Source organism: Athene noctua, chromosome 11 (genome assembly GCF_965140245.1).
Source record: "Athene noctua chromosome 11, bAthNoc1.hap1.1, whole genome shotgun sequence".
NCBI lineage: Eukaryota > Metazoa > Chordata > Aves > Strigiformes > Strigidae > Athene > Athene noctua.
Window position 1 is genome coordinate 16,007,336 of NC_134047.1, and position 14,749 is coordinate 16,022,084.

General features: G+C 45.3%; 1 protein-coding gene across 4 annotated transcripts in view; it reads right to left on the bottom strand.

Moving 5' to 3' along the window:
• The window catches only part of MBNL3 (muscleblind like splicing regulator 3), an 84,394-nt gene that overhangs the window by 12,045 nt on the left and 57,600 nt on the right, over window positions 1–14,749 (bottom strand). For 2 of the 4 annotated variants that reach the window (XR_012634348.1, XM_074915115.1), the window contains exons 5-7: window positions 13,482–13,682; window positions 11,843–12,079; window positions 3,934–4,084 (exon numbers count right to left, since the gene is read on the bottom strand). Coding sequence is in view for 3 of the 4 variants with exons in the window: in XM_074915115.1 (XP_074771216.1) it covers window positions 3,934–4,084; window positions 11,843–12,079; window positions 13,482–13,682 (589 nt within the window). In the remaining variant the exon portion in view is untranslated. Of the gene's footprint in view, window positions 1–1,595; window positions 1,632–3,933; window positions 4,085–9,413; window positions 9,468–11,842; window positions 12,080–13,481; window positions 13,683–14,749 lie in introns of all 4 variants that reach the window. The other 2 variants (XM_074915113.1, XM_074915114.1) reach the window with 2 other exon arrangements.

Sequence of the window (14,749 nt, forward strand, 5' to 3'; positions counted from 1 at the left end):
AACCAGAGGTACATGATGCACTTTGCAGCGGCTGCCGCAGCCCTTTCACCAGGTTTTCTTGCCTCTCTCTATCAGGGACGATGTTTCAGCATGGGACAGAGCTGGAGGCACAGCAAACGAGCAACTGGCAGCCCGAGCTCTCTCCGTACAAATTCAGCGTGCTTCCTTTCCACCCTAATTCTAGTGGATTTGGCAAAACTCCCTTCTTGCGGGGTGGGGAGGGATGGAGAGGGGAGAGGGCTGAGAGGGAAAAATACACGAATGCATCTGAACAACTACAATTTGCAAAAAGAGCATCCGAAAGGACAACACGGCAGCAGGGAGCTCAGCAGCCTCCTGAAGCTGTGCATCCCGCAGAGCACGGTGCTGGAGGGGATGCTCCAGGGCGCACATGGGCATCCCCCAAACCTGGGGTGGGGGGGTGGGGAGGGTGGGCTGCGGGGCTGGGGACCCTGCTGGAACGCCCGGCCATCCCCACAAACATGCGCAGGGATGCAGACTTGCCTTCCCCTCCACCCCAGCAGCCACGGCCGTGGCAGGGAGCGCCCGTGCCTTCAGGCTGGGCACGCCTCAGCCATGGGACGTTGGAGCACGTAGGTCAGAGTTTCCTACAGGCAGAGGTGTGTTTGAAGGGCTCAGCTCCCCGTCATGCAAGCGGTGTGTCCTCCCTGCACTAAAGGGATGGGGAGGTTCGAGAGCAGAGTGCTTAGCCATTCCTGCCAAAGCTTTCAGACCTGCTCCCCTAAAGCCTTGCACCCTCTCCCAGGCTCCTGCTCCCATCTGTCTCCTCTGACTGAAGCAGGCACACACCTAGATGCTGGTAGTCTTGTATAGCCTTGGTTGGAGGATGAAAGCTCAGCTTCCACCCACCCTGCTGTGCCCAGCAACTGCAGACACAGGGGAAGGTCCCTCAAAGACCTGCATAGGTTCCCAGTAAGACCCAGATACTGAGCCTGAACATACTGGATCCTTGCAGCAGCAACGAGCCTGTACTCAGCCCTGCCGCCTCACTGCATCCCATGTGCACCAGCAGCGGTACCTGCCTATGGTCCCTTGTACCTGCATAGCTGACACTTCACTAAAGAGAATGAGTCTTCAGCCAGTCCGCGGTCTAAGCCCTGCTTCTCTTGCTGTACAAGCAGTTCCCTGCTCTAACAGAGGGGCTGACCCCAGATGTGTTCCTCCTTAGCGTCTTTATTAAACCAGTCTCCTAAAATGTCCTCAGAAGGACAACCAAAAATCCAAACTCTAATCCACCTGATGCCCAATACAAAAAAATAGACCAACAGGATCCTCCCATTACTATTTCCTTTTGTTGCATGACTTAAACGGGTTGTAAAGACATTTAAGTGACAAATTTTTGTCTCTGCAGCGGAACTAAATAGGGGTGGGAACACATCACCTTGGATTCTCTTATTAGTCACACGAAACACTGCACTGCACAGAAATTAAAAGGGATACAACCATTTAAGCCTCAAAGAAGACAGCGGATAGACAGTCACACCACTCAGCCACCCAGGTTCTCACTGATGCATACTAACTTGCTGTCTCTTTCAGATTAGGAAAAGTTGAGAAGTTTGTGTAGAAAAACCTACCAACGCTTGCAGTGGGTGTCATGCACAGAACTGACCCTGCACACCATGCATTGAAGCGTGGAAAGATGAACAAAAGGGATATTTCATTAGTGAAGCTTCAGTGTTAGAAATCACTTTAACTAAAAAGCAGGTATTCTCTTTGCAGCATTCAGTATTTAAGCACATGCAAACAGATTCTGCATACTGGTACGTAACTAGTTTAAACTCAGTTTTAAGAGATCATAGCAAACCAAATTAATTCTTGAATTCTTGGGTAGTAGAGAATATATTTCTTCTCCCACCCTGGTATTAAATTATATGATCTATCCTAGAAATCAGGGTTGTGTGGTTTTTTTTTTTGTATCGGGTATGTTGATTTCTTTCTGATCATGTCAGCAGAAAACAAACTGTCATTAGAGGAATGTCACACTCATGTTAAAACTGACTTTCCAAAAGCAATTTAGTCCTGCAAGCAGGGACCAGGAGTCAAAGTCTCTAGTTTAAGCTGAAAGAGGCAGGTTTCTTCTGGACTTGAAACAACTGTAGTGATGATGCCATTTTGACAGACACCCTGACTTTCTCCCCCTTAGCAACCTATGATGCTGATCTCTCAATAACTGAACTGGAGAAACTAAGAAAAGCAACATCTTGTTCCCCCTCCCCACGGTGTCAGCTGCTACTTTCCACTTCTCTGCTTTGCTTTCCAGAGTGCTGCAAAGGCTGAGACCAGATCTGCAGTCTGATGCATAAGGGAGAATGGGGATGCGTAATGTAAATTCATCAGAGATCCGTCCTCTGACTGGAAATTTGCTGCTCTGCCCAGCATTAATGTCCTCAGACGAGAGCAGGTGCCAGCAAATAGACCTGTTATGCATCAGGCCTGCACGTAATTGCATTGCCATGAGACAGGGCACAACAGCACATTGAGAGTGCTGGGTAAAAGCTAAATTACGGTGCTCACATCAGAAATGCATGTCCTTATGTCAACTTTGGCAACTGTGACCTCAAGGAAGAGGAGCGTGTAGCCAGCTGGGGGACCTGGCATTCTCAAAGGTGTCAGCGTTTCCTGAAGAAGTATTTCGCTTGGCACCTAACAGAGTTATGGTAAGGTCAGCTCAGCCCATCCTCCCCAAAGCACTTTGCAGAGCACAAGGTGGGACGCTCTTACTCGAGTCCCTCCCTCCATCTCTCTGTACAAGACTCCACTTCCCTGTAAGAACATCTTGGCAGCTGCCGAGTTCTGAGTGTCTCCAAGTGCTCTCATAAAGGCCACCCGAGCACAGGGTTTAGGTCCCAGCTCTCTAGATCCATGCTCACACCTGAGACAGTTTGGTCTCAGTACAGGTCTGTCTCTAAAGCTTTCCCCCTGACCCCAAGGAAAAGCAAGGCCAAGGTCCAGGTCCACTGTGTGTTCACCTTGAGGGGCCAGCCCAGAGAAACACTTCGTATATTTTTGTAAATATCTGGCAAGTGAATACAGCATTAAACATTAAAAACACTGGGCATTCATTTTCTTATTATGCTTTGCAGGGATAATAATGAGACTAAAAAACAAGCTGTCAACTCTGGAATATTCCTAATTCAGCCACTTATAATACTTACTACTCTAAGCAGGTTTTGTTTTTCATTTGGCTGCAGTGAATAGAGGTTAATTGGCTAGTCAGCAGTCACATCTGCCACGTCAATATTTCCAGTCCTATGCGAACTGCATCTTTCAATTTTACTCTGAGACCTTAAAGGTACAATAAAAGCTAGGAGTTAAATTGCTTTTAAAAAGCTTAGGCTATCATACTGGTCAAAAGACAAGTAAAAGGAATATTTATGCCTTTAAAGAAGATTATGTAATTTGTATTTACTGAAGACAAACTATTCCCTCTATAAACATCATGGCTGCTGGAGTATGTAGGTCACTGAGACAGAAGCTCAGAAAATCACCTGCAGCTTCAAGTGAGCAGGCATAGAGGTCCACAAGACATTTTAACATGAGTCCATGAGAGGGGTACACAAGAGTCAAAGAATTAATTTGGGATTAAGCAGTTGAACCATAAGGAAGAGAAACAGAAAGTATGAATTCAAGAAACATGCAGACATTTTTCTTAGTTCGACCACTTAAAAAAACCCAAAACCAAACAAAAAAGGCTTCTTTAAGAAGGGATCTTTACAAGTGAAAAGCTTTGAATTGTAGTAGGTGAAGGAAAAAAAAAGTCAAATAACAAACATTAACTTTTCATCCATTTTTAACAGGAAACTACACACTGATACTCTTTTGCTAAGGACTCTTACAAATCTGCTCATTAGCTCAATGCCTAGGTCATAAAAAAGACAACTACGATGCTGGGGAAAGCAAGGAGACACTTACCTGTAGGGATGAATGCAGGCTGTTGCAACTGCATGTTGGCTAGAGCCTGTTGGTAGTGGAAAACGCTTGGGTTAAAGACTGTGGTGGCACCATTGTTTTTTTCAAGTGCTGGCCTCTTTGGTAAAGGTTGAAGTGCACCAGGCGGCAGGGCCTGTGGATAAGGGAGTCATTAAAGACAAGTGGAGTAAAAAAAGGGGCCCAGATGTAGATCAAGCATGCAATGAGTTATAACAGGGGGTCTTGGCTGCAAATCACCTGCAACTGTATCAACTTAGTGAGACAGGAAAGAGAAGAGCAGCTAAATCACAGAAGTAGTAGGTGAAACCACAACTTCACTAGGTAAGCAGTTAGTAAATGCACCAGGAGAAGGGGCAGAGTCCAGAAGGAGTGGGGATGCTAAGGGAGCCTTTCAGCAGGACTGACTTGGGCACACAGGAAAAAAAAGCATGAGGAAAAGGGAGAGGTGATCACCTGGACAGGATTCTACAAAGAGCAGTTGCAGGCAACAAGCATTTAAAAAAAAAAACCACCACAGGTAAGAGAAATATAGTAGATGACTACTTAAAAACAAAGAGATTAGCATAAGCGACAAATACCATGGAAAAAAAGGGGTGCTTGCCTCTGTTCCAACACCTGCCTAAATGTATGTGCACACGTGTGGAAGCATGCACACTTGCATGCAGCCAACCCACGTGTCCAGGTGGTAAAGCAGTAGCTGTTGCCAATTACACGCACAATGTTACATTCATAGTAAAATGCATTTCCACTTGTTAGTAGAGAGGCTGAGCAACATGGTCAAACCCAGGGCTGATTCTCCACCGCTCGCACCAGCGGCACAGCTCACCACCAGCAGATTTGGACTTGCTCCCAATTTCCAGAAGGTGGCCTCCAACAGTTAAGTACTGCTCACTCGTTATTAACAGTGGAAAAAGCCACTGACTAACATGGTGTTCGAACAAGATTTGGGTGGGCCTTGCTATCAGGCAAATCCCCTCTTTTTGTTCTATCACACCACCAAGCTTCTTCCAGCCTGTCAAACCCGTTTCATGATCAGACTTGGTAAAAAGCATTAACCCAACTCAGAAACTTTTCTCAGTGAGTTACTCATCATTCACCCAAGCATGTCTCAACAGCAAAGTAGTATGTCAGGTTCTTAGGAGACAGGAATGTTTCTAATGATTTACAGCTTTTCATTGTACCCAAGTAGAAACCACATTTTTTTCTCCACATTGTGATAGAAAAGGGTCCTTTTAATTATGCCCTGCAGTCCTTTTGCACGTAACGCTCCCATTGACGTCAATGAGATTTACGCACGTGGAAGTCATGCAGAATCAGGTCATTTCTGCCTAGCTGTTAATCTATATCATGTATCAAACCAATGCCTGAAAAATAGGGTTATCACTCTATTTTATTTTTTTTTATAGGTAACAGTGAAGGGTAGGTAATGGAGGAGGTTTAGCTAATGAAGGGTTAAGGCTACAAACACACAGTACTTGGAAGAAAGGACACAAAGAGATTTTAAGATCAACACACAACAGAATATAAGTGAAAGCTTGCAACAGTTTGTCACCACCTAGAAACAGGTTTCACTTTAAATTAAATTTGCTATAGGAGACTGCTCATCTGAGAAATGTTAAGCAAGATACTTCCAGGCAAAACATTACTCCATCCTATCTCTATTCACATGGTGGCTTTTGGCTGGTTTTAATAGTAAAAAAAAAATTAGAAGAAGAAATTGCATTTGCAAAACTGCCCTCAGACATGCACACATCCTCTGCTAATGCTAGCAGGCATCCAGTGCCAGCATTAGGACTTTATCTTTCCAGATTTCTTCTGGCTAGTACCAAAAGAGCAGTCAAACACAGGACAACATTCTCAGACAGAGACACCAAAATCTTTTGCTTAAGATCTGTATTTTAGGATGAGGTCTTTTACGTAAAGACCTGAGGGTTTCCATACCTAGGTAAGCCCTCATTGCTATCTATGTTAAACCTGACTGTATCTACAGTTCCTCTATTTAATGATGGCTACATGAATGTTCCTCCAGGCACAGGACAGAGCTGCAGCTTGCAGAAACTGGAGTAGCTCCACATACATCAGAGGTGTTTTACAGATCCACAGTGACTGAAGAACTGCTGCTTAAATTCATGCTCTTTACTATACCTGATTGCTAAACATTCTTTTTCAGACGCTTCCAAAATATGCCTCAGAAAAAAAATTACTAGTTATAGCAAAGCAACTGTGTCAGGCACATAATGGACTTCTGACTCCTTGCTTCTTGGCCAAAGACTGCCACGACCCTAAAACCCCCATTATCCCATAATAGCAGTGCCAAAAGCAGAACAGCTGAAGGCTTTGAGACCTCGCCGTGATGTTCTGGCTCTTTACAGGACAATTCCTGAGCCCAGCATTGCAGTCACAGGGAGCATACAAACACCAACAGGCACAGGGATGTCAATGCACAATTGACTACCCCACTGTCTCTTTAACATCCATTCCTCCTACCCTGTTACAGCCCCTTGGGAGCAAAGAAGAGAAAGGAGCTACGGCAGTCCCACTACTGCTCCCTGAACAGCACCTCTGGGAAATGCCTGAACAGCAGGTGAGTGGAGAACCCCCACAGCCTTCTAAAGAAACAAGCAGACTGCAGCATCTACTGTGCAGCCTGAAGGTTGGCTCTGCCATGTGGGCTATGTGGGCACAGGAGACAGGAGCCCTTCTTGGTCTGCTTCTGTTTTGACACAGCCTTCTGGGTCACGTCTCCCATCCCAGCAGCTGGGGGAGCATTTGTACAGGAGCATGCCCTGAAGATGTGCTCCTCCTGTTGCCAGCCAATATTATTTTAGATATTAAGGGGCAGGAGGGCCCAGGGGAACAGAAGGATCTGGCTTCACCACTTCTTCAGTCCTTGTCTTGAGGTAAGAGCCCCAAGCCAGGACTACACTCACTGAAAAGTCTATCTACAAATACCTGGGAGAGATGTCTAAAACTGCACATAATGAAGTTGTGCCAATACAGCTCCTGCACAGGGATCTGGCAGGGATACAAGAGCAAACAACTGTATCCCATTTGAAACCGGCCAGATTTTTGTCTCAGGACCTGCAGGAATTACAGTAACTCATGGGGATACAATATTTCTGCCGTGAACCATGTCCTGGTTCTGAAGGAATTCCCCAGTGTTCCTACAGCACCTACAAAATGCAACAGGAGACTCCTCACCATGTTTTGACCTTAACAAATTCTGTAGCAAGTGCCTTCACACTGCAGGACAGGAGCTAGACTAAACCCTTGTAGCAAAGAACTTACTTGGCAAGTTTTCCTCATCCTGCTGTTTGCAATTCCCTCTGGACAAGTTCTGACCATCACAGATGTAGCAGTAGCCTTTAACAGTTAACTTTTCCCAACTTTCTTTTTTGTCTGTGTGTTTGTGTGCACGCATGGGTATGCAACATGATCAGACCATCTCCACAGGTGAAAGGGTTAATTCAGGTCAGTATCCATGTGATAGCTCACACTGATTCCAATGAACAATTCTGACTACAAAAATGCCAGGCAGCCTCCCATTTTTGGGCTAGGAAAGCTACATTCCTGCCGGAACATAAGCATCTGAACAAAGAGGTTTGTGCCACTTCTCTGCATGGCGTGGAGAGCAATCTTTCAGCATGACTGACAGATAAAGAAGCACTGTGTGCCAAAGTCAAAATTTCCCACGTGCTGGTTAACAACCCTCTCTTGTTATTTTTTGCAAGACAAGAACTGGATTAAATCTTTGCAACAAGCTATTTAATTGCACCTCAAAGTTCCCATCAGATCTCCTGGGAGCAGATCGCACTTTCACCACTTTGCACTTAGCAAAGAGGGGCTGGGTCTGCATCTGGCTTGCTGCTTCAGTCCAAGGCATGACAAATACAAAATGATCTGAGAGAGGGCAGAGGCAGCGCCCATTCCCTGGCAGGCAGCAGAGCAATCTGAGTAGTTTCCTCTGAAGATTATACATGCTCTTATCACCACTGTGAATCCTTCTCTGGTGCAGCCTTCCCAAAGGGTTCACAGGAGGTGACATATTCCAACAACACAGTTGCAAACCTTCAGATGTTTCAGATCAGGAAGACTATTAAAAGTAACTTATCTGATGGGGTTTTGTTCAGTGGAGGAGGACAGGAGGGTAGGGGAGTTAAAGGGCTTTGCCATTCTCTGCCCGACAGCATCTCCTTGGAGAGGTGGCTCTTGGAGAGGGGAGCGAGGCGCCATGCAGATCACTGCCTGCGCTGGCTTGGGGGCTGCACCTGTGCCAGCCGTGAGCAGTGGCGAGTGAGAGGCTGTTACGCCATTTACAGCATAATTCCACGACTGCTGGTGGAAGCTAGTCCCTAGCAAGGCTTCCTACTGCCGCTGCTTAAAACAAGCCTTTTAACTACTTAAAAAAAACCAAAACAAGTCTTCAGAGGGGAAGAGAATTGGATCAACCTCTGCTTCTTAGCTCTGGGAATGAGGAGCAACACCAGCTTGAAGGTTTCAGGGCTCCTCTGAGTTCATTTTTCCTTTTCCCCCCTATAGCTGGGTGACAGGAGTTGGGTTTTTTTAGCACATATTGTATCCCTCATTATTTGGGGTGAATGGGAAGGAGATGTCTTCTGCAGAGCCAGGACTGACAGCAGACTGGGAGGATGGCTCTTGGCTCACTATGAGTATCATGAAAACAGGTAAAACATATCTGAGACTCAGAAAAATAATCAAAAGTAGCTTATATGAAGCCAGCTTGAAGACAGAAGCCTGGTGAGAAGATCCTGTGCCTGAGACTGAAGGAAAACACACCCAGAGCGAGGTCCCTTTGCTGACACTGTCCCACTGGGGTATGGGGGAAGGAATCAGAGGCAGAGCCAGCTGCATCAGCAGCCACCTCCCCAGCTTACTGAACACGACCCAAGTCCTGCACTGCACCTGCTTCAGTTCCCAGCACAGATCTCCCAGGGTGCTGCTTAGCTTTCACTCTCTTAAATTTGAGTTGGGCCTATTGCACAGAACACCCCTCTGCAGGGCAGTACCAGCATAATAGTGCCAGGAGAGGCTGTGCTGTTGGGTGTACCATGAAAAGTTGCTGGATCTGTCCTGCACCACCCAGTCCTCCGGCATACTCAGCACACTGCAGACATAACGAGTTAAATTCTCACCGAAACATTACGTCTCACAAATCCAAAGCTGCTGCTGTTTGGAAAAACAATTCAAAACCCAGAGCTGGCTCCCTCCAAGATTATTCACTGCCTCCAAAACACATCCAGGCTTCCGGAGGCAAAGCTCTGATGGTTAATGGATGGTGTGTGGGGCACAGGATTGGCATGTCTGAACGCACACTGCAACATTTCTGGCCAGGATGGGCAGTCTCCCCAGGCACTAAACTAACACAACAGACCAAGTGCAGAAGGCTTTCATGCAGACTAAGATGGTTACGTGCAAAGCGAGAAGGTGAAAGGTCCAAGTACCAGGTCAAAGGTTGCCTCGAGCGGTCGCTTCAGTGATCTGACAGCTGGCTGAGTCTTAATTAGCAGGCAGCGAGCACATGATGGCAATGGGCCAGGGAGGGGGGGTCAAGCACAGTAACAAAAACAGCAAGCAGAGGTGTGTCAAGAGAGAGCAACATTTTGGAGAGGCGAAGAGAAAAAATAAAAATAAAAAAGTGAATGCATTATACAATATATTAAAGAGACGAGGCATGCACAATGTGGGGTGGCTGAGTAATTACCTGGCCTAGCGGCTAGTCAGCTATTTTGCCTCGGTAAGTTTTAAAAGTAAAGAAATGTCAAGACGCGAACATGTGCTTTAGAGCATCTTCACTGCGGGCGGCACAGCAGGTCAGGAGCGCTCAGGGATTAGCACCTGCAAGTGGACTTCCACTGGGCTTCGGCCCTAATTCTGCAGCTACAGGCCATGCAGGAGCGCTCATGGCAAGGGAAGGACCACTGGCAAAGAAGGGAGGTTCAAGCGCATGCTCAAGTGCCATCCTCAACTGGGGACTGAGCCTGACCCAGTTCATCTGACTGTGCTGCACTGACTTCAGCCAAGCAGGAGCGAGTTAGCTACTACTTGTGCATGTCAAGTAACTGCAGGATCGGGTCCCTCAGAAATATCTTCTGAATTTAGTTTTGCGGTCATTCCAAATCTATTCCAGAAAGTACACCCATTTGTCTGGCATATGTTTTTTGATCCAAGAAAACTGGGCACCATTCTTCCCTTTATTAAAGTCTTATTCTTCAATAGGTACAGTAAATGCATCAAACCTTGAAAAGTCAATGAATAATGTAAGCTGTTTTGGTAGCTGGGGTGATGCAACAAGCAATCAATAAATATTTTAAAGGTTCTAGTTAACAGCATACAAATAAGGTTAATTACATTTTTAAGAGAAGCTAGAAGCATGAATAAAACATGCATTGGCTTTGGTTAAGTAGCAGTGTCCTAGATAATTAGTGAAAAAGTAAAGATCCCATTGTAAAAAACACGAGTTTCATTTCAGAAGATTGTTTTTCAAGAGACCTGTGCTGTTGTTTCAACAATAATAAAAAGAGTAAGAAATTTAGTCAATTCTGCAGGAGAAATAAATACTGCAGTATATATTTGTTCTTCAAATTACATTCCGGGTAATACTGATGCTACAAGGAGGGCAGCTGTTTAATTTCTAGAACTGTCCTGGTTTTGCCTTATGTTTCACCATGAATAAAAAGCAACCTCTTCTACTGTCTTTAAAAAAGAAGATATTTAGAAAAAATTTAGTAGTCTTACTTCTAAATAAAGAAGGAGGCAAGAACCTTTTTAATATTATTTTTTTAAAAAATAAAATCACAGAAGAGATGAGGTTGGAAGGGACCTCTGGAGATCATTAGACCAACATCCTGCTCAAAGCTGTGTCAACTAGAGCAGCTTGGTCAGGACTGTGTCCAGGCAGGTTCTGAGTATCTCCAAGGATAGAGCAACCTGTTGCAGTGCTTGATCACCTTCACTATAAAGATGTTTCTTCTTATGTTTAAATGGAATTTCCTGAATTTGTACCCATTGTCTCTTGTCCTTTCACTGGGCACCCCAGGAAAGAGTCTGCCTCCACCTTCTTTACTTCCCCCATCAGGAATTTATACACACAGGTAAGATCCCTCTGGGCCTCTTCTGCCCTCCCAAGATGAACATCCCAGCTCTATCATCCCTGGAGTAAATAGGTGCCATTAAATGGAATTCGACAGAATGGCAAACATTTACTCCAGCTAGGAATTTTATGCAGAAAGTCTTCCTTGACTTGTTTTTAGAACTGTAGGTATTAGAAGTCACAAATCAAATTAAAATGCAGGTGGGAACCATCTCTACCAAGTCCAAAGTATCAGACGTCTGGAAGTCACTCTTCGTTTGAGTCCTGTCATTTCACTAAGCCTTGGCAAAGGTATCAGGCACTAGTTTGCTAAGCTCAAACAACTGCTACCTTGTCTCCTTTTAAGTCAGTGGATATTTTGCTACTGACTTCAACAGGCCAGGATCTCCCTACAAAGGATGTATTATGGGATGGGCAGTCTTTGCTTTCATTGTGTACTGAGGAAGCTAAACTGACACCTATGACATAGCCATGGAAGGTGTTGGTTCCAAGTGCTGCTGTACTTGCTCATGTCACTTGTTCATATCACATCACTGATGTCACGGCAGAAAATCATGGGGCTTGTCACCACATCCCTAACTGGTGAGATGCACTGTGCCACTCAGGGCTTCATGCTATGTGAGCACACAGAAAGGATGAAGAGATGGGATTCTTATCGCACATGCTCTCAGCTCTCTAGTCAGCCATTTACAAAGCACTCTACTTTTCCACAAAAGAAACATATGCCACAAATGAAATCTCTTAGCAATGGAAATACAGCCTGAGAAGAGCTCTACTTACCATTGCAGCTGCAGCTGTCTGGTTCACCTGGTGTTGAGCTGCCTTGATTTTGGCTTGCAGGTGTGCAGGGGGATGAAAGTACTTGCATTTCTCCCTAGAGCATCGACCTTTGATGTAATCCATGCAAACTGTAACAGTATTTTCATTTGTGTCTATCATTGCAATATCTATAGGGTGAGCATAGCGGCAATCATTCTCACCACGTGTGCAATTTCCACGCTGAAACTCTCGACAAACCTTAAAAGAAAGTCACATTGTTGAGCAGAACATAAAGTCACTCAGTATTTTCAACACAGTCATCAGTTCAGCTGACCACATTAAACCATACGTGTATTCTAAATCCATGCTCCTCTTGGGTATCCCATATACCAACAGTCGCAGGGGCAAGTGGTGCTACTTGAAACTGGTTCAGTGTATGAAAAAACCACAATGTTACCAAGGCTAATTACCAAATGCAAGTGAAGTACAGAATTTGTTCAGAATGCAAAGTGACCACAGCAAGTCAGTCGTTTCGCCAAAACTTTTGGAGCTCAGAATTCCTCCCCTGCCTCTAAAGCTTAGATGTTAGTAACTCTCGCCATTTGTGTCTCACCTGGATTATATATTTGTCACAGAGCACACTCTTGGGTAGGACATTTAATTCTAAATGTTGCATGCTGCTGTTATTTGCAGTAAGTACCTTTTCTTAAATATGAAGAGCTGCTTTCACATAAATAGCCTCACCCTGGTGTTACATGACAGCGCATTTCATTACACTGCAACGTGTATGTAAGGCATTGCTGAAATTGCTAGCTTTACGAAGATCTTCCAGATCCTCATAAGTTATGACCATTGAAGCATCAAAGGCAGAGAAAAAGGTTTCATGAAATGCATCTGCAAGGTTTCCTTGTCTGAGAAACTGAGAGAGATTGTTGAGGACTATAGCTGGTGGTGTAGATCACGAACCAGTGCACTATCAGACTGAGCATGGGGAAAGGTGAGACGTCAGCAAGGCAATATAAAGTACATAACACAAAACAACGTGTTTTGAAATTACACCCTTCACCACCTTCCTGTGTTATAATTTACACCTGCAGGAGCCTCTGAATTCAGGTCCTCAGCCCTTATCTCCTGCAGAGCCTCTGCTTAGGGTTTGAAAGACATTTACAGCTCCTCCAATACTAAGTCCCAGCATGCCCAGCCAACTGGGGGGGAGGAGACGTCTTTCCAATGCCCCATACTCACCACTCCCAACAGAGTAATGCTTAAAGCTTTCTGTAAAAGCTCAATAAGCCCATCTCTAAACAAGGCAAGTGTCTGTTACTCCCAAAACATTTCTGACTCAACTAGTGAAAGGGCAGACCATCTGGCTTGCATTTTTTTAAGTGTGGCAGATCACACAGAGAAAACAACAAACCTCAGCCCTGCTCTAACACCCACTGAAAACAGAAGAGTGAATTCTCCCAAATTTCCAGTGACTTCCAAGAATTTGGGATCAGGCCCCACATGAGAGTCTGCTCAAGCAGAGAGCAGCAGCCCTGTGATAGGTAAGCTGCAAGTTAAACTCTGCACTTTGTTGCACCAGGTCATTCTAGCAGAGAGCAACAGCTGTTCATTCTGTTCATTCCCATCAGCAGTATCATATCAGACGTCCAAATACCTCCAGTTTATCCGTACGCATCAGTTTCTGCCCAGCAGAGCCTCCTGGTACTGTAACAGTAGGATTTCCGGAAACCAGGACAGGAGTATTTGGTAAAAGCTCTGCGGGAACCAAGCCCATCCCAGGAGAAACATGACTCAGGTAGGGACTAAAAGCCATCGTGGGGCTTGTTGCAAGTGATGGAGTCACAGGAAACGTTGTCTGTGTATAGAAAAAGGAAAACCAAAATATTAGTTAAAAAGCTCTGTCTTGGATTACCCATCAAAGCCCTGCATCACTTCAATCCTTTTAGACAATTTGATTAGCAACATCAAAATGCTGTGCTCTCCAATCTATTCATTTATCGTCATTTACTTGCGATCTATTCGCTTCTCCTGACTCACAGATTTGTGACTCATCCTGAACACAAGACATCTTTATTTGTCAGATCAAAGCATATTGATGATCTTTATAGTTTAATGACACAATTAAGGATTTCATGCCAGCAATTAGGGCAGGCCCAAATTAAACAGACTTCTCATTCCCAAATAAATGTCTCGGTTTCTAAATGTCTACACTGCAATGCTGTACAGAGACCCCAAGGTAAACGGCAGCTTCAGGACCCAGAAGCAGGTAAGCCCATTAGCCACATGGTTGAATTCACTATCAGCCTGTGCTGAGCTCCATGTTATCATTGCTAGCGTGGCTCAGGTAGACAAAAGGGATCATTTAAGAGTCAAGCGAGGCATCTGTGCTACAGTATGCTTGGAAGTCTAACATTCTGCATATCTGGGGTTTGTTTGAGACTGTCTATAACCTCTGAGCAAAAGCAATTTTGCAGGAGTATCCCAAGCCTACGCTCCACGTGAATGGCAGCAGGAGGACACCAAACTCACTTGTGTCACAACATGCCAGACCTCATGGCTTTGGCAAGAGCAGGTGGGTCACAGGCTTGGAAGAGCCATGGACAGAATGCACTAGATGAGATGGCTCAGGTGGGCCAGTACAAGGTCCAGGACCCCAGCTGGGCCGCAAGGAGCAATGGTCCCATGAGGAGACAGAATAATGGGCCATAAAGATCTCAACTGCTTCAGATCCCTAAATTGTGTCAAGCAGGCCCTCCAGGTGCAGCTGAGCTTCAGTGCCGGTGGCCGGGGCCACTTCTCCAGCCTGAACTGCTTCAGCAGCAATGGTCTGGGAAAGGAGCAGCTGTTCTGCCAGGCAGGTGAGATCACACAAAGCTCCTAAGCAGGTGCTCAGTTTAAAGTCTGTGAATAGTCCCTATAGCC